This window comes from Triplophysa rosa, linkage group LG7, assembly GCF_024868665.1.
Source record: "Triplophysa rosa linkage group LG7, Trosa_1v2, whole genome shotgun sequence".
NCBI classification, from domain to species: Eukaryota; Metazoa; Chordata; class Actinopteri; order Cypriniformes; family Nemacheilidae; genus Triplophysa; species Triplophysa rosa.
The window spans coordinates 26,972,851-27,000,557 of NC_079896.1; the positions used below are offsets into that span (position 1 = coordinate 26,972,851).

The window sequence follows — 27,707 nt, forward strand, 5'->3', positions numbered from 1 at the left end:
CACGCACACACACACACACACACACGCACGCACGCACGCACGCACACACACACACACACACAGGGGACACTTTGAACACGTCTGCTGGTTTAGTCTGTGTGGTTGGTGGCAGACCGGAGACTGATGTCATCAGGGACATCTCTTTCTGTCTGATGAAGCATCGCTTCTTTTAGTCATCAAAACTACACAATTTCTTTTAAGAAACAGGTTCAGGAGGAGCCTGAGCATACTGCAGCTTTTTTATTTTTTATGTATGTATTTATATTAGGTGTTAGCTGTCAATAGATTAATTGATTGATTGCACCCTTTTCGTACGATTAACTGCGATTAATCGCACACGTATAGTGAAATTAATCATTTACAACACTACTTATTTAGTTTAACATGTTTATTTTAGGGCTGTCAATCGATTAAAAAAAATTAACTAACTAATCACACACAGCTTTGATGTTTTTTAATATACTTTTACATTCTAATAATTTCACATTTTATCTCCAAATCAATGTAGAAATAACACATTTCCTTAGCAGCATCATTTTATGAATGAAAGCCAACATTCTAATATTGTTGGCTTTGCAACTGATGTCTTTATTAAATATATGATTTTTTTCTACTAATCAAACCCATTATANTATATTTGAGTGGATTTCTGTCTGTCTGTATAAACTGTGAAATCTCCACAGAAACAGTTAAAGGCATCATTTGCCAGTTAAGCACATCAAGTGTGAGACGTCTTGTTTTATGCCGTGTAAAATCATCTTGTGAGTGTGTGTGGGAGCATGCGTGTCAGTCTCTCTTCTGTCCTATTGAAGAAGGTCTCGTCTAAGAATGAATGCTTAACGTGACGTCTCCAACAATCCCTCTGCCCGAACGTGTGTGTGTGTGAAGACTGACTGGTGTTAAATAGAAATATTGTTCATGCCGAGTGAGATGTGAACGAAAGAGTGGCAGGCCGTGTGTGTGTGTGTGAGAGAGAGAGCTGGCTCTAATTATGGATTGAATTGTGGTTGACAGATATGGAGTCTGGAGAACGACTGGCCTCGCCTTCCTCCACCCCACTCTCTGTCCACGCCACCACCTCTGCGCCCTCATCTTCCTCCTCCTCTTCATCATCAGCAGCCTCCAATGCCAAGAGTAGCCTGAACCACGGAGCCACGGCCACGCTCGGCACATGCGGTAATGGCTCACACACACGCACACTCTTTCATGGCCTGACGCAAGGGTTGCTTATTGTTACAGTCTGAGAAGTGCTCAGTCAAAACTCACACGCACACACACACACACACGCACGCACGCACGCACGCACACACACACACACACAGGGGACACTTTGAACACGTCTGCTGGTTTAGTCTGTGTGGTTGGTGGCAGACCGGAGACTGATGTCATCAGGGACATCTCTTTCTGTCTGATGAAGCATCGCTTCTTTTAGTCATCAAAACTACACAATTTCTTTTAAGAAACAGGTTCAGGAGGAGCCTGAACATACTGCAGCTTTTTTATTTTTTATGTATGTATTTATATTAGGTGTTAGCTGTCAATAGATTAATTGATTGATTGCACCCTTTTCGTACGATTAACTGCGATTAATCGCACACGTATAGTGAAATTAAACATTTACAACACTACTTATTTAGTTTAACATGTTTATTTTAGGGCTGTCAATCGATTAAAAAAAATTAACTAACTAATCACACACAGCTTTGATGTTTTTTAATATACTTTTACATTCTAATAATTTCACATTTTATCTCCAAATCAATGTAGAAATAACACATTTCCTTAGCAGCATCATTTTATGAATGAAAGCCAACATTCTAATATTGTTGGCTTTGCAACTGATGTCTTTATTAAATATATGATTTTTTTCTACTAATCAAACCCATTATAATAAGTGTGCCCATAGGAAATATACAGAAAATAAATAAAGTTCTCAAACACTTTTACAGTCTTTACTGCTAAATACATGAAATACAGAAGAATCCTCATTAAAGCTACAAAACACATTGATTTCTTCTTTTCTTTTCTTTAGTTTTTTTGGTGAACATTAGTGACAGCAGCAGGTTTAAGAGCTGCTGCTCTGAGCAGGTCTAATGCGCTTCCTTTTTTCACTTCTCTTTGCGTTCATTTAAGACTTTATTTAACTCGCTGAAGATTGTGCTTGCGATAGACAAAATGTGCTTTCTGGCATAATCTTGTGTGTTTTTGTTCATTCCAGCACAAAAGAGAAGTTAATACTGGTGCTGTGCTGTTAGCCAGTGTGTACACCAGACGGGACCGCTCGCTGTGGCGTTGCGTTGAGTCGTGTTCCACAGCCAGAAGCTGTTAATCTGTACTGGACGTGTCAATACAACCATTTCAAATCACGCCTAAATAGTTTAAAGGCCTTTATATGAGTAAGAGAATGTAACGCTAGACAATGATGACAGAAAAAACGGATGTTGCGTTAATGGCGTTAAATATTTTTAACCCGTTACTCTGAAAAAAATATTTGCATGCGTTAACGTTGACAGCCCTTATTTACATATATTTTTATTTTATATTATTTTTTATAAATGTATATTTCCTATAATATTATTTTATTTTTCATATTCGTGAATTAATAAATGTAGTTATTTGTCAGAGCTCCTCGTCCTAAAACAACAAGACCAATGGTGACCATTATTACAGTTTTCGTTTAGACCAGATTCGTTCACTATTATTATTTTGTCTTTCATTGATCTCTCTCTGAACAAACGTCAGGCCACATGTCGCACAGGGACACGTCTGCTGGTTTAGTCTGTGTGGTTGGTGGCAGACCGGAGACTGATGTCATCAGGGACATCTCTTTCTGTCTGATGAAGCATCGCTTCTTTTAGTCATCGTGACATCTGAAAAAGTGTGAATCTTTTCTGCTGTTTGAGGCTCAAGGCCTCGGAGTTTGTGATGTTAAAGGAATAGTTTACTGTTAGATTAAACACAAAAGGCTGAATATGTTTTGAATATTTTCACCGCCGTCATAACGGGGCTCACATTAGTCTGATGTCAATGACACGAGGACTGATGCGGGTCGACCTCAAACCTGATGATGATGTAATCACACATCAAATTTGAAAGCTCCTGTGATTTTTCTAGAATATAGCGCACGAGTCTTATAGATGACATTAACGCTGGTGTTTCTGTATTGTCATTGTTTTATTTTTTAACGTGTTAAAGTGATTCATTTGATTTGTGAAGCATCTTTTTTAAGTGTATAAAAGTGTATGATGCCGTGTCAAGTGAATAAGGTTTTAGAAATACATGTCGAGACACTTTCATGATGACAGAATATAAGGGATGTGTTCCTGTAAAACCGGAATCTTTTTTCCGTCCATACATTCTGTCTGATAAATCATTTCTTCTCCCTCCTCATGTTTTGTTCCGGCGCTGAAGAAAGCAGCGACTCGCTCCTGTCGTAATTACCCTTTCATTGTTGGCCATGTGAAAACAGCATCCAGGATTTAGCACTCACAGTTTGGGCTGTAAATTGAAAAGCTGCTGCATTAATGAATCTCAAGCAATTAACCAGAGCTTTGTTAATACTGCCGTCATCTCACTCTCCACCCTTCCTTCACACACACACACACACACACACACACACACACACAGTTTTCCTCTCATCTCGCTCTCTGTTGTGATGGTGATGGTGGTTTGTCATTCGCTCCGGCCCGTGTTGATATTTCTCCTCACCAGCACAACAGGAGGTGTGAGACCTCCTCCATCATTTGGGTTTTTTTAATGTATCATTTCAGCATCTGTCTCGCCTTTCCTGAAATGCAAGAACCACCAAAAATAGGGTTCAAGTACTTATCATATCATATATTGTTTTTCTGTTTTCACAGAAATAAAAATTGAAAGCACCAAAAAGGCACATTTTCTTTTAAGCTTTTTCTTACAACAGCTTTTTTTTTATTTTTTATTCACATATTTTCTTATTATATATATATATATATTTTTTTTTTAAATATGATTTTTTTTTTCATATTCATGAATTAATAAATGTATTTAATATATGTCAGAGCTCCTTGTCCTAAAACAACAAGACCAATTGTTGACCGTTATTGCAGTTTTCGTTTAGACCAGATTCGTTCACTATTGATCTTGTGATCTACATATTAAATTCTGTCTTATAATATTGCTTCAAAGAAAGATTCATGTTCATTTGACTTTATTTGAATGAAACGCTCAGTAATTCAGAGCTGGACGTTGAGATCGTACACTTCTATCATTGCAGCTTTAAACACAATTAACACTTTGTCCCGCCAACACTAAATCACGAGCAGTGATGATCATCTGAATCTCTCTCTCTCTGAACAAACGTCAGGCCACATGTTCACACTTTTCCTCGCCGCCCCCCTCAGACGCGCAGACAATTAAGTCGGCTGTCAGATGTGTCTGCAGAAATGTGATTGATGCAAACCGAGGGCACATTAATCCGCTTCCGCCGCATCCCACGTAAGAGAGAACGGAAAGACAGGTGGGGGAGGACAGCGGCGCTCTTCAAGATGGCTCGCTCGGTGTGTCAGAAGATGGAGAACACTGGAAGGTGTTTTGGGGAGGGGGGCAGATCAAATAAGAAGGATATCAGGTAATCCGGTGATTCTGCTCTGCTCCTCTCAAGCTGATTTCATTATTCCAGACTGAAAGCGCATTAATATGAAACTGAGGTTTCTCATACTTTGTGCGTGTGCGTGTGTGCCAGCGGGAGCTGCTGATGGTCTTTTGGGGGGATATTTCCTCTCATTTATCTTGACTTCCGTCTCAGTCTCCTTCAGTTTGTCCTCTATATCAGGACAAACCCTAAACATGCCGGCTTGTACATTTAAGCGTGTGTATTCATCACTCTGTGTGTGTGTGTGTGCACGTGTGACAAAGAACAGGCCTCCAGCTAGAAAACTAAAAGCCGTCTCCTTTCTCTTCTCACATCATTCCTCTGCTTGTTTTCACGAGACTTTACTGGCTGAGAAGAAAAACAATCAAAGTGTTTCTTGTGATTTATGAACAAATGATTCTGAACTGATTCCTTTAAACCACATGACGTGTCACACACATGAATGTATGACTGACAGGTATTTGCACATATATGCACAATGTCTGGAGTGAATCTGCCGTACTTCCAGTACATGACGGACTTAAGTGTGTCATGTTTATTCATGTTCGTTGTCAATTTGAAACTAAAACGCAGTTAAATCTGCGTCAGCTCCACTCACATGTACAGAGGTTATTTACACACGGAGATGTTATTCAGGTGTTCACATGTTGTATGTTGAGTTTGCGTGTTTGTTGGGATGGTTGTTGATTCATTTAGGTCAGTATTTCCAGTCTGTCTAAGTTAAGAAACCTTGGCTCGTGTTGTAAGGGGACATCAGGGGAATAAATCCAAGAGAAGAACACTAGAAACTCTTCCTCCTTCACATCCAGCCATCTGTAAAGTCAAAGTCCTCACCTCCTCGCCGTCTCTTCTGTTTCCCATCATCACTTTTCTCTCTCTGCGTGCATGCGTGCGTGCTGCTGCGCTCTTTCCTCTCCTGCGCTGCTAATGGAAATTGAATTTGCATGAAATATGCGGCTTAGAAATTACATCTGACCCCTGAAGGAGACAATGGGCAGCACAGCTCTGCCAGAACAGATCGATCCCAGAACGGATGCGATCGTTATGACGACGGCGATGATTATTTACGAACATGTATACGGAGAGCCCGTGCAATGTCAAACAGGAGATTGAAGTGATTTATCGAACGCGCTGTGGTGATATCTCACAGAATGTTGAGGAAGATACAGAAGCGTCTCCACTCCCTCTCCTTCTGTCTCTCACACGCCGAGACTTTCATTTCTTCTGATCACAGTTATTAATCAAAGGCTGTCACAAACCCTGTGATTATATTAACATTAACAGCCATCAAACTGTCTCAACGAACATCACACACACACCGGATGTAATCGCAGTTATAATTCTCTACTGGAGGATGGGTTAGTTTAGACCAATTTACTCTCTTCTAGGTGGTCCGGGAACCCTCAGTTCACATATCTGTGTTTTCCAGAATCTCAGTGTGCAGGAATGCTGTTGTTGTGTAATTGTGTGATCATTACTGTGTGTATGTGTGTGTTTGTTGTACAGGTCCTCTGTTTGGCATGACGGGCAGCGATCAGCCCTTCAGCGTCAGTTCCATGACCTCATTGCCCAGCGCGTACCCGCTCATGGCTCACCCGGCCTTCGGTCTGTTGTCCCCGGCGACGGTCCGTCCAGAGTTTGGTGGTCTGGGAGGATTGGGGATGTCTGCAGCCCTCGCAGCTCACCCGCAGCTGGGAGCTTTCTCAGGTGTGTGTGTGTGTGTGCGCTTGTCTGTCTGTCTGCGTGTGTGTGGACTTAGTTTTTATATGTTAGTGGGGACCTAAACCTGAATACACACCAACACATGGGGACTCGTGTCACCGTGGGGACCAAAATTGAGGTCCTCATGGGCACAAAAGCTAATAAATTGTACAGAACAATATTTTTTACAAATCTAAAAATGCAAAAAGTGTTGTATGATCTTTAGGTTTAGGGATAGGGTTAGGGATAGGGGATAGAATATACAGTTTGTACAGTATAAAAACATTACGCCTATGGACTGTCCCCACGGGGATAGTCAACCAAAGCTGTGTGTGTGTGTGCGTGTGTGTGTGTGTGTGTGTGTGAGTGCGTGTGTGTGTGAGTGCGTGTGTGTGTGTGTGCGTGTGTGCGTGCGTGCGTGCGTGCGTGCGTGCGTGCGTGCGTGCGCGCGTGTGCGTGTGCGTGCGTGCGTGCGTGTGTGCGTGTGCGTGCGTGCGTGCGTGCGCTGCAGCATGACTGACCAAAAATACATTCACATTATTTCTGATGAATGTTGATTTGCTGGTTTATGCCACGAAATGAATAAAAAGACACACATTTGCATATTCTGTATTAATGTTTAGTCATTTTGAACATGAATGTAATTTAACCGATTAACATCCCAGCACTCAAGAGTTTCATGAATTGTAAAATGATGGACTTTTTTATTTGATTTATTTTAATTTTTAATTTCGTTGTTTTTCAAATCTGTTTCTTTCTGTCTGATATCTCTCAGAATTACCTTTGTTTGGGCATGTACAAAAATGTAGATGAACTATTAATACAAAATCTTAATAATTAGAAATTATATAAATGACATAAATGACCAAATATGAAACATGTTGAAACAAAAAAGTTATTTATCCCGCTTAAAAGGAATGCAGAATTCTTTTTTGACATAAATGTATGTTTGTGTGTTAAGCAGTATTCTTTTAGTCTCACGTTGACTGGTGTGTTTGTTTATTCTCTTTTTCCTCAGAATGGTGGAGGGCAGCAGAGGCTCATGGGCGGAGTCCTCCAGCCTTCTTCCAGCCTTTCCTCAGCCTGCCCCCCATGTTCGCCCCGCCCCTTCACAACCACGAGGCCAATCCGTACACATCCAAAACCCCGAACAGGAGCAGTCAGTCGTCTAAAGGTATGAAGGTGTTTAGAGCTCATGAGATGAGCGTGAGTCAAACAGAAGTGATGTAGCCTTCAGGCGGATGGAGTTCAGTCATCATGGCCTCCAGCATCACATGACACAAACATCCACGCTTCACTTCTGTCATCGTCTCAAAATCATTTCCATCTGAGCGTGGATGCTCACATTTTGTAGACAAAAATAGTTTGTTTAGAAAACCTTTATTTGATGATAATAAAAATCTTTTCATCATTGTATTGATGTGTTTTATGTAACCGCTGTTGATCTCAGGTGTGAACGGAGCCGTGAACGGCCGCTCGCTCTCGCCATCTGCGGCTAAAGGAACCGTGTCGGCCGCCGCGTCCCCCTCCCCCGCTCTCCGAGCCCCGGAGCACAGCCGGACCGCCAAAGCCCGCGACCGCAAGACCGGTCACCATAGCAACAGCACAGGAGATGTTAAGCAGGAGAAGCCCTCGCAGAAAACTAAAGAGAAGGTATGACGTCATCACAAAGTAAACACGCGACTGAGTGTCTTACTGAGAGGACTCGTGATTGACACCTGCTCTGACCAATGCAGAAGGCCCGTAAGAAGCAGACGGAGGGTTCCGCCGTGAGCGAGAGCGAATCCGGATCCTCGCTGGATACGGACAGTGATGGGGTGAGCAGCAGTGATATCGATGATCTTGGAGAGGAAGAGGATGATGATGATGACGATGAAGATGATCAGAGTAAAGACAGCGAGGAGTCCGACTCTGAGAAAGAAGGTCAAAAGAAAAAGAAAATGAAAGTAAGTTGTGGAAATGACAAATGTTATTGGTGTTTTTGCTAAATGTCACAGATTATACCCTCGTTGTGCCAGGACTATAGTGTTATGAAAATCTGATGTGGTCACAGCAATCAACGGATGGATTCTTTTTTCTTTCTCTCTCAGATTGTGACGTCGAACTCTGGCCTCAGTAAGAAGGAGAAGAGCCGGTCAGCGGAGGCTCAGGATTTTCGTGGCGTCTCGCAGCGTAGCGCTCCTCTGAAATCCTCTCTTCCAGTTCACCTGCACCGCTCTTCACCCTCTCCGGCACGCTCTCAGTCCTCTCTGCTCTCTCCGCCGGGTCCCAAAGTCAAAGAGAGACCCCTCCACACCAGCGTCATCCAATCCACCGGCCTGGCAGCCGCTGCCAAACCACTAGCGTTACTGGCGCAGTCACGTCAAAAGGTTTCGCCGAAACGTTCCCCTCAGCACCTTGCATCTTCTCCTAAAACAGCCTCTGGCAAGCCCCATCAGCCCCTCCCTCTTTCCTTATGCTCCTCCCCTAAGCCTCTGTCAGTGCCCTCCCCTCCCAAACCCCTCCCTCTTTCCTCCTCCCCCAAACCGCCTCCTCTCACCCCCTCCCTGAAGGCACAATCTCAAGCTTCCTCTCATCATCCTCGAGGTCCGGCACTGGACGCTGTCACCAGCAGGAAGATTCTGGAAAGTTCTCTGGGCCACGTCACCGACTACAGACTGAACCAGGTGAGGGACGGCCCGCCGCCGAGGCCGGTGTCCACGGTGTCATTTGTCCAGAGATCAGTCTGGCCGGTTTGGGAGTATGGTTTCTAGGGTGCTGTTGGCATTCTGGATGTGTCTCTTGGGTTTGAAAAGGTCAGGAGTGTGAGGAGAGAGAGAATGATTTGTGTGTCGAAGGAGAGAAAGAACAGCTTTCTTCTTCAGTATTTCAGTATCAGTATTTCTGTCAGCCTTTAGTTGGTCAGTGTGCATCACTTTATTACAAGACGTTATCAAGATTTCACTAAGAAACATGTCTTCTCCTCACACTCTCAAAAAAGATGCCATAGCATACAGAACCTTTTTTGTCTAAATGGTTCCATTTCTTTTTTACAATGAACAAGAGTGTTTTTTTCATTATTATGGTGTTATAATGCAGTTTCTTTTGTTACTGATTGAAATCTCTCACTTTAAATAATAACGTGTGCTGCACCGTTTACTCCACAGACATGAACCGGGAGTGGTTTGTTGATCTAAATCATCTCTGCCCTTCACATGCTTTGGAAATACTCCCATAGATTTACATTCAAGGCCAGAATATCATAGGGCTGCAGACATCCAGAGCACCCTAGCAACCACCAAACAATACCCTGACAACCATCCACAACATCTCTCTCTCAATTTCAATTTCTTTAATAATGCTTTATTGGCATGAGAAAATGTACATTGGTATTGCCAAAGCATTTGCGTACAAATAGTGCAAATATGTAAACAAACGAAAAGAAAGATCATTTTTAAAAAATAAAATAAAGTGTTTATGTATGTAGTGCAACTTAAAGTGGGTTATAATATATGTAAATACAGTATATACAAACAGAAATAGAGTATAGTTTAAACGAAGATTTACAAAAGCAAAGTATAGCTGTAAGTAGCAGAATAAAGGGCTATAATAATGTAATGTTGTGAAGATATATTGAGCACCTCAGGTCACCCTCAGAATGTTCCAAACCTCTATAAATGTCTTTGTTCTGCTGAACACACAGGAAGAAATCTGAAAGGTTGTCAAATCCATAGTATTTATTTTCCCTACTATGGCAGTAAATGGTGGGTGAATTTCTTCAGAAAAACAAAGAAATGTATAGAGGTTTGGAACAATCTGGGGTGCGTTTTTGGGTGAAGTGTCCCTTTAACACGGCCAGCACAATTCCCACATAAACCTGTCTTATTGTTGTTCTTAAACAGTGGAATCCACAACGAGTCCCAAACATCATCCGGACGTGACATCGATTTGCTTTGTCTCTCTCTCGTACAGTCTTTCCCGTCTCCGGACCAGACCTTTCCTCTCCTGTTGAAGAAACAGCAGTTTAAGATAAACAAGAGGACAGGAGTGCTATCGTCCTCGTCTTCATCACAGCCGTCCTCCTCCGTTCTCTCTGTCCAACACAGCTCTGAAGCGTCAGGCAGGACCAAACCCCCGTCGGCTTCGGCCGTGTCCTCCTCCTCTCTGTCGTTCCCTCACAGTCTGCTGGCTCTCGCTCAGGCCAACGGCGTCATTCAGAGCACACAGGACGCTCCTCTGGCCCTCACCACCAAACCTCGCTCGGATCTGCCCGTCAACCTCAGCACGGGAGGACGCAAGAGCCCCGCCGGAGCCACGCCCAACCACGCCCGCGAGCCACGCAAGAGCAAGACGCCCAAAGCGCTAGAGGCCTGGAGGGGTCTGTCCCAGAAACACCTGGTGCAGTCTCTGGTGGATCTGTTTCAGCACAGCGGAGCCGAACAACAGCTGCCCAGCAGCAAAGAGTCCGACGACTCCGCCGAGGATGAAGAGGACGAGGATGATGATGTGGAGGATGAGGAAGATGACGACGAAGAGGATTCGGACGATAGTCTCTCAGGTGCTTTTGCTGTTGTTTCATTAGTATTACTTATAGCTTCATGTTCATTTTCATTTCTCATCATACTTTTGTCATGTGGTTTATTATTTCATCTCACTCTTTAGCGGTCATTTATTTAATGTAACTTAAAGTAAGTCATTTGAATGCCTCAAGGCAACATATCTAGCTTTTGTTTAGTTGAAGTTTTTCAAGTAACATTGATGCGTACATTTGATTTGATTTCAGTTAAGAGGAATGTATTAGTCAGTTTGGGTTTCTTTGATGACATGAATGCTGGCGCAGAGACACACGAGCAGCACTTTCTATCGAATCTAAACGACAGAAGCCCTTTTTACTTCGTCCTGTAGTTTATTTTCACGTTCAGTATCTGGATGTAAATATGGTTTCTCGTGTCGAGGGTCAGCAATAAACAGTTCTCAGGAATCATGGCGTTTTCTCTGTCTCTCTCAGAATCCGACAGTAACTCAGACAGCGAGCTGAACGGATCTGAAGGTGGTAAGAAGAAACGCAAGGGTTCAGTGGCGGAGACGACCGCAGACGGAGAGACGACTCCTCATCTCAACTCATCCACCAATCACAGTCTGTCTGACTGTCTGCCACTCAACCTTCAAGTCATTAAGCCTTCCAGTGTGGCCACGCCCACCATCGTGAGCAGCGCCGGTGCCTTGACCTATCACAGCTCTCCTTCCTCATCCTACTCTGTGGGCACTTCTCCAGGTAACCTCCTCTGATGACATCACACCGCACACGTCACACACGATGAGAACCACACGTCTGCGTGTCTTGAGGGAAAACAGCTTATAAGTCGTACAGAATGATATTTATTGAAAATTACAAAATGCCTAAAAGATTGTTAGGTTTAGGTGTTTGGTGAGGGGCTAGAACATATCATAAGCCTGATATAAAATCAGTGTGTGACAGTCAGGCTGGCATCCACAGACCCGGGTCTGGTCCGGCCTGTATGAAACAAACACACCTAACAGAATTAATAATCAAGTGTTTGGATTACCGATGTCTTCCTCGCGTGTTTGGAATCGACCGGCTTTAGACGCCTGCTGTAAATGTGTCCAGTAACAGGAGCTGTTTGAGGATGAGTGTTTGTGTTCACCTGTTAGCTCGGACACGTGTGTGTGTGTGTGTGTGTGTGTGTGTTTGTGTTTGGCTGACTTCACCTGTTATTTCCTTCTAAAGCTAACAGAGACATTTGTTATACAAAACACTCATGAATCCAGCAAACACGCCACAGATCGGCTCTTGGACGCCGTTCAGCATCTCTCACCGCGATGGAATGAAATGTTTTATTTTAATGAAGCCGGAGCGTGTCTGGTGTGAAGCGTGTGGAATCTGTGAAGTGTAATGAGGTGTTTTTTGGAGAAGTTTCAGTTTGCAGACGGTTATCTGAAGGAATGATTGTTATTCTGTCTGATCACGTTACCTGTTTGTTTGTTTGTTTGTTTGTTTGTTTGTTTGTTTGTTTGGGTGAGATCATGCTCTCACTTAGCAAATGTGTAACTTACTTGGGTTACAAATAAACAACATCGTCTTTAAACCCGATTCAGTTGAACTTGAGTACAGAAGTGTTTACAGTATGTGATGATATTTGAGGATTTGTGGTGATTTGTGAACACATTCCATAGACAAGCACTGCATGCAGAATCTGAGTCTGTCAATCAAATATAAAGCAGACATTAACTGCGACTTGGACCAATAAACACTTAGCAACACCATAGCAACCATGTAACAGCACCTTGGCAACCGTTGTTGTGTAGTTTAATACAGGCACACATCTAGTTTAGAGAACTTAAACATATGTGTGTGTTCTTCAGGTGTGGGGTTGATGTTCGTGTGTGTGTGTGTGTGTGTGTGTGTGTGTTCAGTGTGTGTGTGTGTGTTCAGTGTGTGTGTGTGTGTTCAGTGTGTGTGTGTGTGTTGTGTGTGTGTGTGTGTTCAGTGTGTGTGTGTGTGTTCGTGTGTGTGTGTGTGTGTGTTCGTGTGTGTGTTCAGTGTGTGTGTGTGTGTTCAGTGTGTGTGTGTGTGTTCAGTGTGTGTGTGTGTGTTCAGTGTGTGTGTGTGTGTTCAGTGTGTGTGTGTTCAGTGTGTGTGTGTGTGTGTGTGTGTGTGTGTGTGTGTTGTGGTGTGTGTGTGTGTTGTGTGTGTGTGTGTGTGTGTGTGTGTGTGTGTTGTTTGCGTGTGTGTGTGTGGTGTGTGTGTGTGTGTGTGTGTGTGCGTGTGTGTGTGTGTGTGTGTGTGTGTGTGTGTGTGTGTGTGTGTGCGTGTGTGTTGTGTGTGTGCGTGTGTGTGTGTGCGTGTTGTGTGTGTGTGTGTGTGTGTGTTGTGTGTGTGTGTGTGTGTGTGTGTGTGGTGTGTGTGTGTGTGTGTGTGTGTGTGCGTGTGTGTGGTGTGTGTGTGTGTGTGCGTGGTGTGTGTGTGTGTGTGTGTGTGCGTGTGTGTGTGTGCGTGTGTGTGTGTTTGTTTGTGTGTGTGTGTGTGTGTGTGTGTGTGTGTGTGTGTGTGTGTGTGTCGTGCTGGTTGGTTTTGGGTGTGTGTGTGTGTGTGTGTGTGGTGTGTGGGTGTGTGCGCGTGTGTGTGTGTGTGTGTTGTGTTGTGTGTGTGTTGTGTGTGTGAGTGTGCGTGTGTGTGTGGGGTTGATGTTCATGTGTGTGCGTGTGTGTGTGTGTGTTCTTCAGGTGTGGGGTTGATGTTCATGTGTGTGTGCGTGTGTGTGTGTGTGTGTGTGTGTGTGTGTGTGCGTGTGTGTGTGTGTGTGTAATTTTCTCTCTGGTGTATTGTTGTGTTGTTCAGGCTCTGGCAAGAGGAAGCGGGTGATGAATGAAGATGATTTACGGGTTCCTCTGAAAATGGGGTAGGTTTAAACATGACTCAACGCCTGTAACTACACATCATTGTGTTCACGTCACACTATAAACATCTCATTAACACCACACACGAGTCAACACAACACACCATAACATCACCACACTTACTGATTATTGACATTTACATAAACAGCATATTTGATACGATACACAATATTGTGTTCATTATTATAATAATATCACAACATTCAGAACAAAATAAACAAATTCATACAACAGATTTATTTTCAAAACAAATTGTTTTTTTGTTTAAGAATTGACTTTTTATTGGTTTTATTGAATACCGTCCATGTGTAAATGAATAAATGAGGATTTTTGTGAAAGTTTGATGTTGTATTGTTGTGTGTGTGTGTTGTAGCTGGCAGCGCGAGACGCGGGTGAAGACGGTGGCCGGTCGACTGCAGGGAGATGTCGCCTATTACGCCCCGTGTGGCAAGCGTCTGCGGCAGTACCCTGATGTTGTGAAGGTAACCTTCAACCCTACGTCCTCCAACTCTCGTGTGACCCCCCTCAAACGCTCTGGATGATTCACCCCCCCCCCCTGTCAGTGTGCCATTAGCAGTTACTGATGTAAGATCAGCAGTTTTCCTTCACTAGCTGTGCACTGTTATGACAACTTCCTAGTGCTAATGTCACTATATTCTCTCTTCTGTAGTATCTGTCCAGATACGGAATAACTGACATCACACGAGATAATTTTAGCTTCAGTGCAAAAGTAAGGGTTGGTGACTTCTATGAAGCGAGAGAAGGACCCCAGGTGAATGCCTTTCATCTCCTCTTTTTTATTTATTTCTTTTTATTCTTTATATTCAGTTTTTTTCTCTCTGTCTGGTTCTGTCGCTCTCTCCGGATCTCTCTTTCAGGGAATTTGATTGAACCCCAATAGCCTGCATTTCCCCTTTTAAACTGTAGGGAGTTGGGTGCAATACTCGGCCCTCGTTGTTTCCACAGGGCGATACTTCATGTTTTGTCTGTCTTGTGTTTTATCTTTGAGATTTACTTTACATCTGCCAGTGATGTGGAATGATTGAATAGCGCTTCTGTTCTGATCATTTACAGTTACACACATGAGTGATGCTTTATGACAGACAGAACCAAGCCGTTTCTACTGCTGTCTTTATGAGTCTGACCCGCTTCTGTCCCTCGCCTCCCCTCAGGGTCTGCAGTGGTCTCTTCTGAAAGATGAAGAGGTCATCCCTCATATTCTGGCTATGGAGGGGAGACGGGTTCGGCCCCCCGGCTCAGAGCGTCAGCAGAGGGGCGGCGGTGAGTTCTCGGGCAGTCGGCGCCGAAAGGGCCGTCCCCCGAATCTGGGCGAGAGCGACTTCCCAAACCCCTCAGAGGCCAAACTACTGCGCAAACTTGAGGCTCAGGGTACAGTGCACGCTTTTATATGGCATCTCTCATAGATCAATATGATTCTTCATAACGCCCTTAAAGAGAGAGTTCACGGGGTCGAGAGCAGAATATTGACAGCTGTGTTTGTGCTTCTTCGTGGCAGAAATCGCCCGACAGGCCGCTCAGATGAAACTAATGAGGAAACTGGAGAAACAGGCGCTCGCGCGGGCGGCCAAAGAGGCCCGCAAACAACAAGGTACCCCCCCACACACACACAAAGACCCCACGGATCTCTCACACACACATCACTCACACATCTTCATGTCTCTTACAGCCATCATGGCCGCAGAAGAGAGACGGAAACACAAAGAGCAGATGAAGATTTTCAAGCAGCAGGTCAGTCACGTCCATCCTCCGCTTCACTTCTTAAAATGCGCAGCAGCACTTTTAATTACCAGACGCTTCTCTTCTCTCTCACCAGGAAAAGATCAAGCGCATTCAGCAGATCCGCATGGAGAAGGAAGTCCGCGCGCAGCAGATTCTGGAGGTACTGAGAGACTGCGGACAAAATAAGTTCTTCAAATACACGCATGGAGACGGCAGAATCACTCACTCACATTTCAGGGCTTTTTGAATCCTGCATAATGTTTCTGGAGACTAATGCTAAATTGGTCTGGCCGACAGTCGTTGAATACTAAATCCGCCGCCTCCCGTGTCTCAAAGCAGAGGTAAATTAGACATAAAAGATGTTTTTGCATCACACAATGGCAGTTCTTGCATAAGTAGCGGTAGGAAGACACTGTTTACTTTACTCAGCCAATTACAGAAGCTTCACAAGTGTTTTAGCCGGCCAAAATCAAATTGGAGCCGACACGCTTGGCAAGTCATTCTGAACAGGATTTCTTGCTGTTTGTAATTACGTATTTAAATTTACGGCTAATTCGCCTTTGCATTCATATGGCTCTTATCAGAACCAGAGAGGAATATTGACTAGTTCTGAACCGTGTTGATTCTGACACAAAAAACAACTCAAAACTGTCAAACCGTGAGAGACAGAAGGGCTTTCCTGTGTGCGTGTTGTGTGTTGGGAGGAGTTATAAATAAAGCAGATGTTGGTTTAGCATGTTTAATTCAGGTTTATACCCGTAGCGGCGGCACGGCTCTGACCCCAGACCTGTTTTGTGTTGGCAGGCAAAGCGGAAAAAAAGAGAAGAGGCTGCCAATGCCAAAATGTTAGAGGCGGAGAAGAGAATAAAGGTCAGTTTTGGAGCGAGGGGAGACGCTGCACCTATTTTATGCATTACCAACAGTCACCGTGGAAAATGTTCTCTTGTGAGAATATTGACTGATGGTAAATCTCATTCTGTTTGTGCTAGTATCAAGGTTAAGTGTCGACAAAGAAACAAACATAAACAGTGTATGAATACCACATGAATCTTATGAGATTTCACAAAACAAAACGATTTAACATATAAATCTCTTCATTTAAATGATAAATAACACAATGACAAACTGTCAATCAAAGGTTTGGGACATAAGACTAATAGTTAGTGTAAAAGTAAACGCATCAAAACTATGAAATAAATCAAATGCAACATTCCTTCATTATTCAGTCTGTTTCATGCATTTAAAAAAAATTCTATTCTGTGTCTATTTTTTAAAATATGTTAATTGCTTTTTTAAACAAACATAACTTCATAAATTATAACAAACAGCATTCAAATAATTTCAATCATCAAAAAAAGGAAAGGAGACAGACAGACAGACAAACAAACAAACAAAATATATAGAAAAAACACACATCTTAAAGGCCTCCTGTTACAGGACACAAAATAAAATTCTATTAATTTTTAATCAAAGAACCTAGTGTCTTTCCACAGTCATATTATTGTTTTTATTAAAATAATTAATTAAAGCAATATCCAAGCAGAACACAGAAAAACAATGTGTTTGAATGGGTGACATGATGTGCGAAGCGTCTCAGACACACACGACTCATTGCTGGTTCACGATGGTTAAATCATTCTTGATGTTTTGTGTGTTTTTAGGAGAAAGAAATGAGACGTCAACAGGCGGTTATTCTCAAACACCAGGTGTGTGTCATAATGACCCTTTATACTGTCATTCTGATGTTTCCAGACAGAAAAAGATCAAGTGTAGTGTTTATACAGTATTAAGAAGTGTTTATTGTGCATTATGAGTAAAAACATGTCCTGAAAGCACATGAAATCAGTCTGTACACACACCAGAGGGAGAATCTCATGAAACCTGTGAAGAAAACGTCCAGATCACATTTCCAATGTCTAAAATAAGATTTCTAGCAGATATATTCAATTCACATTGTATGTTGTAGCTGTATTTTTGTACAGATTTAAAGAACAACATTGCAGTATTGTTTATTCTAATGCGGTACATTATTACAGTAATGAAAAAGAAAATCAAACCCCCCGAAAATATTCTAATAGTGAAAAAATGTCAGTTTGGAATAAAGAACGACTATAACCGTATATGAATAAATGTCACAGTGCTTCATTTTCTTTATGTAATGTTGATTGAATAGTATTTGTTTGCGTTTCATGTTGGGGGCGGGGTTATGTAAATGTGATGTGGACATGTTGTTGACAGGTTTTGTGAACGGGTTGTGTCTTGTTTCTCTCGGGGTAATCTCATGCTTCTGGTACTGGGCTCTTCTGTCTCTTTGGGGTTCAAGGCTGAAGTTTGATTTGGATTTCTTCTTTGAAATGACGCTGTGATTTATTTATTCGTTTTTTCTGTCTCATAATACTTTGCCACCTCTCTCTCTCAGGAGATGGAGAGGCATAGACTAGATATGGTATGGGTATGTTTCATCTTCTGTACATCTAACACTCGCATCGTGACTCCTGGTTGTGATCTGATGTCATAGCGGCACATGTTGAAATGTAGCGCTGGCTGCTGTCAAAACTACATTTTCCTTCTGCATGGCTTGTAAAGCAAAAACCGAGAACCAAAAGACAAACTGCATCGCCTACATCCGCTGTGTGTGTGTGTGTCAATGAGAGAGAAGCGGCTTTGATGCAGCGGGCCTGTGGCTGTGTTTGTGTACGTGTGTGTGTGTGTGTTTGTGAAGCCTGTTGAATACACACTCTCATTGGTGGAACGTGCCACACACCCTCATTCCACGTGCCGACCCAGTGAATATTGTTGTGAATGTACATGTGTGTGTGTGTGATGTGGCAAAGTGTTTGTCCACACGTTGCATTTGCACTGCGCTGATTGTACCGCCCTGTGAGGTCATCAGTGCAGGTCAAAGGTCATAGTGCCTGACCGATGAGAGAAGCCAAGGACACTTGAGCTTCTCTCTGTCGTACATTTCATGTCATCTGTGGTTCAGAAATGAAGATTTAAAGTCCTTAAAGTCAACATGAAATGTTTTATTGAGAAGAGTTCACGAAACCAAAGGTATCCTGCGTGATGCCCTGCTGACGTCAGCAAGAAACATTTTCAATAACGCAAGACTCGCACGAATGTGCTTTAAAGTAAAAACGGTTGAATTGAATTTCATGTTGACTTTAATGTTGTAGGAACAGTGGGTCTCATTCACTAATAACAGTGTTCAAGTGCTCTCACCGCTTTCAGAACAAAAGGTTTGCACACATTTCCTATAGATGTTGATGATTTTTGATTTTTTTAACTCAAAATGTTGTATTTTTTCATGTAAATGTTTTAATTGGCACTTGTGGCGACAGTCTGTTTCTTATATTCCCAGATCTTGAAAAATTTATATTTGACAAGACATTAATTAATAATAATACAAATGTTCAGCGCTGTAGTTTTTGTGTAGCGATTGTAGTTTCTGATGTCATACGTGTAGTTTATATTCCTCCATTTGAAAACTTGTGAGAAATGACAGGGTTTTTACCCACATGAACAGAGTTAGTGAATGAGACTGTGTATGGACAGAAGACTGAAGTACAGGGAGATGTTTCTCTTGGTTTGGCTCATTGCTAAGAGCTTGTAACAGTAGCTGTGCTAATCTAACTGAAGACAGCTTTCCTCCTCTCACCTGCCCATCACATCTCTGCCTTTTCTGCTGTCTTCTGATACAGCCGTAACACACGTGTACATGGCTGTCTCATCCCGGCCATCGCAATGTGTCCGTTCTCACACACACACACACACACACACACACTCTCTCTCTCTGTGTCTCTGTGCTAAACCACGCTGATCAGTTTTATCGCCCGTCTCTGGCTTTTATATTTGGTTTGGTGTGTTGTGTGCTGAACGATGGAACGGTTTTGTCTTTTCAGGAGAGGGAGAGGAGAAGACAGCATGTTATGCTAATGAAAGCGGTGGAGGCGCGGAAAAAAGCTGAGGTGAGCAAAAACACAATAAATGAAGACCGCGTCTCGAGGCTTCTTCACTCTCTGAATGTCTGGGAACAAATCATTTGAATAAAGTACCCTGAACGGTACCCATTCCACACAAAAACAAATCCCCCAAAGTGTTCTTGTAGAACATAATAGTGTGATGTGAAACGCTCTTGATGCTGGTGTTGTGTTCACACCCTCAGTCCGGTGGCTGAGTGAAGTCTCTCTTCTGCCCCCCGCAGGACCGGGAACGCCTCAGGCAAGAGAAGAGAGATGAGAAACGACTCAACAAGGAGAGAAAGATGGAGCTCCGGAGGCTGGAGCTGGAGATGATCCGAGAGATGAAGAAACCCAACGAGGACATGTGTTTGACAGATCACAAGGTAACAAGACCTCAGACCAGCAGTCTCCCAAATCATTTACTCGTCTTGATCCAGAACCCGTCTGGCGTTATTCATTGTGTGAAACATAGACCGAGAAACAGCGGAATGTCAAATCAGCTGGAACTGTGAGCTGCTCCTTCATAAACCTTTAATGCGTCATAAAACCTCATTTAATACATTTCATTCATCATTAACTGAAAGACTCGTCCAATCAGAACGCTCAAAAAGAGTCATTTGACTTCTTTTGTTTTCAGCTTTATGGGATTACATTTTTAGATTTTCAAATGTTCATGTTAATTAAATTCTTTACCACTTTCATTTATTTTTCAAATGACTATTTATGTTTAATTGTGTTTGTTTCCGTTTTATTTGTTTTTTGGCTGTCATTAATTATATATAAATAATTAATATTTTCTTTTATTGGAGTTTTCGAATAATATTTAGCTCTGTTTTTATATCATTTCAAATGTTTGTAAACACTGCCATCTAGTGGTTTGGTTTGGTTTCTTTTAAACAAACTGTTTGTCTCTCTCTCTGTGCGTGCGTGTGTGTGTGTGTGCGCGACAGGCTCTTCCCGAGATTCCTCGTCTTCACGGTCTGGTGCTGCCCGGCAGTGTGTTTGCAGACTGTCTGATGTTGGTGCAGTTCCTGCGGAGTTTCGGGAAGGTTTTGGGGATGGAGGTGTCTGAGGTGCCCACGCTGGGTGTCCTGCAGGAGGGGCTGCTCAACCTGGGCAACAGCATGGGTCAAGTGCAGGACCTGCTGGTTCGACTGCTCTCGTCTGCTGTGTCTGATCCAGGGTTACCTCCAGGACACAGGGTGAGACATGACATGAGCCAGTCTGGACCGCAAAAATGAAGCTTCCGTTATCAGTTTTTGACCTTACTTGGTTCCCAGACCCATACAAAAAATACAGTCAATATATGAAATGAATCCGATTAAAGTAAAAAATAGAAAATTATGAACATGAATAAACACATTTTTAGTGTATAAATGAGGTGTGTCTCTCTGTCTTGTCTCAGGCGAAGTCGATCTTGGGTGACCACTTGACTAACGTGGGTTTAAACCGAGATAACGTGTCTGAGGTTCTTCAGCAGTATATGGAGGCTCACTGCGCTCAGACAGATCTCACTGATCTCAGTCTGAGTCTCAGGACCAAATCTTTTCAGGCTCACACACCGGCTCAGAAAGCATCTGTCCTCGCCTTCCTGGTCAACGAGGTGGCCTGCAGTAAAAGTGTCGTCAGGTAACAAAAAAGAAAAACTAGTACTAACAGTGTTCACATTCACAACACAACCGTTTTTATATATATATATATATATATTTTTTTTTTTTTGAGTGATGCATTGGGATTCTCTCTGAGTTCATCATGTGATGTGTTTGTGTGTCTGCAGTGAGATCGACAAGAGTCTGGAGCACATGAACGTGTTGAGGAAGGATGAGTGTATCGTGGAGGGCAAAATGAAGAAGTGAGAATCTCCTTTACATACAACATACATGTTTCAACATAACAAGACAAACTAACCTAAGCCGTGTGTGTGTGTGTGTGTGTGTGTGTGTTTGAGCAGAATGAAAACAATCTACGCCAAACGCACCGGAAAACGTGATGCCGTCACCGGAGGGGAGGAGCCTCACACTGCAGGCGCCTCTGTGATTGGTCACAAGCGCAAGAGGAAGACTGGGGACAGTGATGAGGACGATGATGAAGATGAGGACAGTGATGATGCTGCAGACGAAGAGGATGATGAGGATGAGGAAGACACCAAAAAGGGCAAGAAGGTGGAGACGTGTGATGAGGTAAAAACGGTTCGTTTCAGACATGGCACTGTTGCGTCGGGACATCTGTACTGATGTTATGTGTGTTCGTGTGTTTTCAGGATGAGGGAGATCCAGCCACAAGTGTTGAAGAGCTGGAGAAACAGATCGAGAAGCTGTCAAAGGTAAAGAAACGCATCATGACTGAAGACTCTCTCTCTCTCTATCTCTCTCAGTCATGTGTGTGTTTTTCTGTGAGCACAGCAGCAGAATCTGATCCGCCGGAAGCTCTTCGAGGCGTCTCACGCTCTGAGGTCCATGTCATACGGCCAGGACAGATACCGCCGCAGATACTGGGTGCTGCCTCAGTGTGGAGGGGTTTACATAGAGGCCATGGAGAGCGGAGAAGGTGAGTCACTCTAAGTGGATTTTCGGGCATTTGTAGGCATATTCCAACGTAGTTTTCATCAGCAGTACTTGCATCAGTTTGTGTTAAGTGTTGACATAGCACCTCTCTTCTGTAGGTCTGGAGGAGCTGGAGAAAGAGCGAGAACGATTAAAGAACTTTCAGGCCGTGCAGGTGAAAGAAGAGCCGCGGGAGGAGTTAACACAACATCAGCAGCAGGAGGAGGAGGAGGAGGAGGAGGAGGAGGAGGAGAGACCTGCAGTACCTGTGAAGGAGGAGGCGGTGAAACAGGAGGACAAACCCGTGGATCCCCATCAGGAAACAGATAAACAGATGCGTTTCTCCCCGCTCAAAGAACTTCAGGGAACAGAGGCGGTGACCACGCCCCCTCAGCCACCTAAGCTCCGCCCTTCAACGAGCCCCGCCTGCCAGGAACTGCCTCACACACCTGCAGGGCTCAAGGGCGTCGCCGCGGATACCATATCAGCATCATCTCCGGCTCGCTCTCCAACTACCTCCAAGCTGACCGAAGGCCCGGAGCACTCCGTCCCTCCTCCTCTGCAGCTCAGCGTCCCGGCACATGTCCTGCAGCCGCACATGCAGCTCCTGCCCAACGATCAACTGCTCAGGGTCCTCGGCGAGCGCAGCGGCCACTGGTTCAGCCTGCTGCCTCGCTCGCCCTGCGACGACACCTCGCTCAGCCAGCCCAAAACTCCTCCTCCGACATCTACCTCCTCTCCGCATCATCAGCATCAGCTGCTCTCTCTGTCAGCATCCATCAGTCCTCTGAACCCCTCACCCGCCGGCATACAGGTAACGCTCAGGCTCATCTGTTATAGGCCGTTTGACGTAACCTAGCGTGACCGTACTTACTTCTGTGATGTTCTCCACGTGTTCCTCCAGGTGAAGTCAGGTGGATCTCTCATGGGTTTATCCATGTTCAGTTGGTCCGGCGGGGTCATCAGCCCCAATCTCCCCCTGTGTAGCAGCCCCCTGCACATCTACCCGTCGGCGGAGGGCAGCGCCAGCCCTCTCCCGGCCCCCAGCGTCTCCACCAGCAAAAGCGGCTCTCCCGTTCCCACTGGAGAGAAGCTGACATCTCCTGCGGCGCTGGAGCTTCCCATAAACCACGATCACCCCGAACCTCTGCCCATACCCGAGGGTGAGTGAACCGCAGAAATAAAACACGGCGAGATTTACCCATGCGGTGTTGTTGATGTGTTTTGGTGTGTTCTCAGACATGCTGTTGGGCTGGTGGAAGGTGACGGACATGGAGGAGCTGAAAGCTCTCATGAACGCTCTCCACAGCCGAGGAATCAGAGAGAGAGGACTCCAGAAACAACTGCAGAAATCCATCGAGCTCATCACGCAAACCTGCAACAAGAACAAAGAGGGTGAGGCCAAGCACAAACTCTTTCAAACATGCAACAAAACAAAGACACGATGAAGGGGCAGGTTCTCATGAGCGGTTTGTTTGGCAGTGGCAGTCATGGAGGTGTCGGAGCTGGACGAGGGTCAGGTCTCCGTGGAGACGGTGCGGGATTGGTGCGTGGAGGAGCAGGCCATGGAGACGGACATCGCTCTGCTGCAGCAGGTGGAGGAACTGGAGCGGAAGGTGACGTCCGCCAGCCTGCAGGTCAAGGTGAGCACGCAGACGCTTGGCAGCTTTCATCGGTCACGCACGAGCACACCGCCGGTTAACATCTCCCACAATCCCTCGCTTTAGGGCTGGGCGTACCCGGAGCCGCAGTCCGAGAGAGAAGACCTGGTGTATTACGAGCACAAGCCCCTCCCCAAGCCCCGCCCGGGGGCGGAGTCCCAGGAGGAGCGATGCTTGGAGAAGGGCCTGATCCGTCGCCCCGCCAACCCGCTGGACATCGCAGTGACGCGACTGGCCGATCTGGAGCGGCACATCGAGAGAAGGTACCTGCGGAGCCCCTTAGGGACCACCATCCAGATCAAACTGGATAATGTGGGTACGGTCACTGTGCCCGCACCTGCTCCATCCACTAGCGCTGGAGGGGAAGGGTAGGTCATCCGGACTGGCGGCCTTCGTCTCTCCTCCTCCTCCTCATGCTCTCCCTCTCTCCTCTGTCTGCCGGGCCGGGGCTGAGCCGCTCTGCTCATCCACTCTCACCCTGCTCCAGCTTTGGTTTTGGTTTCTCGTGCTTGGTTTTTGTTTCCCCCCGCCTGCACCCTTCTGTTTTTGGCTGCATGGTTTTAATGGGCAGTGTGCCGACTTTGTTTTCCAGCTGTGAATTTCTTTCACAACTCCAGAACTTGATGTTTTCTCATGTGTTCTGAATGCATGGTACACTGCACTCTTCATGTGTATTTGGGTGTGAGATTGTTCCACAGACATGTTGTGTGTGTGTGTGTGTGTGTGTGTGTGTGTGTGTGTGTGTGTGTGTGTGTGTGTGTGTGTGTTTGTTGTGATGATGTCAGACCCGTCGGCTGATATCTCTGTGTGTGTACAGGGGAGAGGAGGAGATCGCTCCCGGGATGAAGGTTTGGAGGAAAGCTATGAGTGATGTCCGCAGCTCTTCTCAGTTGGCCATGTGTCTACAGCAGCTGCAGAAATCCATTGCCTGGGAGAGATCCATCATGAAAGTGGTCAGTCAGGTCACTTCCTGTACTGTATCTCACCTGTACACATGAACATGGGTTGGGACACATATCTTGACAGATACACGTTACAAACTCTCTCTCTCTCTCTCTAGACCTCACTTAAGTGAGATTCATTGACCAAAACACACACAATGAAACATGAATTGGACTGATAGCATTATGGATTTATTTTCACTAGATATTGAAATTAGCGACAAATAAATAAATAAATGCAACGTAAGAAGTTTCGATGTGACCTTCATACAGTATAAGAAGTTAAAATAATTTGTAATTCAAATAAAGTTGTAATAAATAATATCATAAGGTATAAATGTGGCTGTTGATAGCTAAGCACATGTAGTTGTTGAGCTCCTGTTGTTGTTTTTGTTTGTTTGCAGTACTGTCAGATGTGCAGAAAAGGTGATAATGAAGATCTGCTTCTGCTGTGTGACGGCTGTGATAAAGGATGTCACACCTATTGCCACAAACCCAAAATCACCAACATCCCTGAGGGAGACTGGTACTGTCCTGCCTGCATCTCCAAGGTAACCACATCCCATCACCACAGCTTATTTCTTCAGTCTTAACTGCAATTATTATTTATATGAATTATTTATTATTATTATTTATTTGTTTACAATAGCTTACACAATATGTGTTAAAAGTCTGCCTCATTAAATTATACAGCCTGACAGGATTCATGACAAAAAACAACAACATTTTAAAGCGTTATAATGCGTTGTGCACACGTGCAGCTGCGGAAAACAATGAAGAGACCCTTTTTCTGACTTTAAAATGTACTATTTCTAGGTATGTGTTTAGGTAAAATGATCGTTTTTGTTTTGTTCTGTGAACTACTAACAATATTTCTCCCAAATTTCAAACTAAAATATTGTTTCTGTTTGCATTTGATTGGAAAAAAAAGGGAAAGTAGAGAAAAACGGATAAGATGCTGTGTAATCTTTTTTATGTGATATTCATGCTGTCAGTCTTTCACATTGATTTTGTTTGTGTATAACAGACACTGGACTGGAATGAAATGAACATTTGGAGTTTTCTCTTAAGCCGAATGTGGTTCTACAGAATCTTTCTCTTTTTTTTAATATTGAATCATCATTTCAGGCAAGCGGTCAGTCACCTAAAACTAAGAAGCAGCAGAACCGTACAGCACCAGCCGGTGGAGGAAAGAAGGCGACAGAATCCACCAAGAAAAACAAGAAACAAACGGAGGCGTGTGAAGAAGAGACGGCCGCCAGCAGCAGCAACAACAACACCCCAAAGAAATCAGCCAACACCTCCAACCAGAACAAGAAGAACACGTCCACGCCACCCGTGACCAAACCCGACAGTCCCGCCTGTGTGAAGAGAGCAAAAACAGCCAGAGATAACAACAGAGACCTGGGCCTGTGCAGGTGCCCCCCTCTCTCTCTCTCTCTCTTTATCGTGTGTAAACTTTGTTTCACCGCGGTTTGACACGTGTCTTTGTGTTTCGTTTTTTCCAGGATTCTGTTGGCTGAACTGGAACGTCATCAGGACGCCTGGCCGTTCCTCACACCCGTCAACTCCAAATCTGTCCCGGGGTACAAGAAAGTCATTAAAAAGCCCATGGACTTCTCCACCATCCGTGAGAAACTGGTCAGCAGTCAGTAAGTGTCTTTCTGTCCTGATTGATTTCATCACACATCATTTACTCCTTACAGAAGAGACCAGAGGAAGAAATGTTGCTCTGTTGTTCAGGTATCAGAACTTGGAGACGTTCATCATCGACGTCAACCTGGTGTTCGACAACTGCGAGAAGTTCAACGAGGATAACTCGGACATCGGCCGGGCCGGACACAACATGAGAAAGTTCTTCGAGAAGAGGTGGACCGAACTTCTGAAGCAGACCAACTGATCCGCCGTCAGACACACATCTTTGTGCAATAGCTGATCCTCGGAGAGAGTCGCACCGACATGTCATCCAGTCAGAGGTGTAGGACATAAATCCCTGTCCACTACCTGTAAATATGTCCTTTGGTTTCGTTGTTTTTATGTTCTGGTTAATATTATAGTGAATGTATTTAATTTTTTTAATGATTATTTATGAGAAAATAAAAAGGAAAGGTCCACTCTTCGTTTTCTATGAAAAGGAAGAAATAGCAAAACTGCTTTAAATCAAACGGAATGTTTATTATTTGTTTGTGTTTTTTTTATTTTTCCTCTCCAAATACGAAACAAAGCCAAGAAAAAAAACCAAGGAAAGAAAGAAACTGTTTACACTGATCTGTGCCAGACGGCATCAGAGTATTCTGTAACCCTCTCTGTATCACTGTACACGCTGACCGCAGGAGGCCGTCCCGTCCCGTCCCGTGTGTACATACTGTCTATTCATGTCAATATATATGGAGTCTGCTTTGGAATGACGTGTACATATTGTTTCAGACATTGGCTATTGTTTATGCCTTAGAACGATAGTAGCAATTGATTTTAGTCTTAAAGTGATGAATAATATACATTTATTGTTTGTACAGTATATACATATCCTCTACAAAACACTGTGGTCTCCTTAATCTTAGTAGTGCCTACCCTTCAGAACAGGGTCTAGGGAAAGACAAAAAATCCTTTGCTTTGCTTTGGTTTTATTCCCAGTTTTTGTAACGTCATTGTTTTCTTCTCTAAAACACATCAAGGCCTCCGCTCAACAGGCATACTGTACGAAACTGTGGGAGTATTCTTCAGTATCCCCCATCGGCCCCAGAGCCGCCCGCCCGTCCGGGCTCACTGGAGGCAGCTAGAACTGAGTTCTTTTTGTACCTGCGTCAGAGTACTTGAAGTTATTTTATTTAAAGATATTGTGGGAAACAAATGGTAGCGTTCTTTTTGTAGGAGCATTATTTTTCACTAGTGGATGCGTGTGTGTGTGTGTGTGTGTGTGTGTGTGTGTGTGTGTGTGTGTGTGTGTGCGCGTGTGTGTGTGTGCGTGTGTGGATGTGAGCGTGAGAGCGTGTGTTTGTGCGACTGTGTGGATGTTTGGCACGAACTTATTAAAAGGATGTTTTTAAATCCACAAAGTGTCTCCTGTGTTTTCTTTGCACTTCATCAGTGACGTGTTACTCCGCTCATCTTTAGTACTGTTGAAACAGAAC

At 44.1% G+C, this 27,707-nt stretch overlaps 1 protein-coding gene across 11 annotated transcripts; it reads left to right on the forward strand.

Moving 5' to 3' along the window:
* The first annotated feature begins 990 nt into the window (after positions 1 to 990).
* baz2ba (bromodomain adjacent to zinc finger domain, 2Ba) lies at positions 991 to 27,641 on the forward strand. Of its 11 annotated transcripts, none has more exons than XM_057337155.1 (36): positions 991 to 1,176; positions 6,137 to 6,337; positions 7,350 to 7,505; positions 7,782 to 7,984; positions 8,068 to 8,277; positions 8,422 to 8,997; positions 10,283 to 10,868; positions 11,319 to 11,585; positions 13,671 to 13,731; positions 14,103 to 14,211; positions 14,400 to 14,501; positions 14,902 to 15,118; positions 15,246 to 15,338; positions 15,417 to 15,478; positions 15,564 to 15,629; positions 16,274 to 16,339; positions 17,131 to 17,175; positions 17,889 to 17,921; positions 19,372 to 19,437; positions 19,674 to 19,814; positions 20,382 to 20,633; positions 20,837 to 21,060; positions 21,209 to 21,283; positions 21,383 to 21,611; positions 21,692 to 21,754; positions 21,834 to 21,978; positions 22,094 to 22,788; positions 22,879 to 23,137; positions 23,214 to 23,369; positions 23,457 to 23,617; positions 23,702 to 24,003; positions 24,453 to 24,588; positions 24,981 to 25,127; positions 25,705 to 25,994; positions 26,085 to 26,228; positions 26,320 to 27,641. In XM_057337155.1, exons 1-36 carry the CDS (start codon positions 1,017 to 1,019, stop codon positions 26,474 to 26,476), a joined length of 6,855 nt encoding a protein of 2,284 aa, XP_057193138.1. In that variant the 5' UTR covers positions 991 to 1,016; the 3' UTR covers positions 26,477 to 27,641. The 11 variants fall into 11 exon arrangements, with proteins under 11 accessions (XP_057193138.1, XP_057193143.1, XP_057193139.1 ...); XM_057337160.1 differs by having other exon boundaries at positions 23,702 to 23,898; XM_057337156.1 differs by having other exon boundaries at positions 17,889 to 17,915.
* Positions 27,642 to 27,707: the final 66 nt, after the last annotated feature.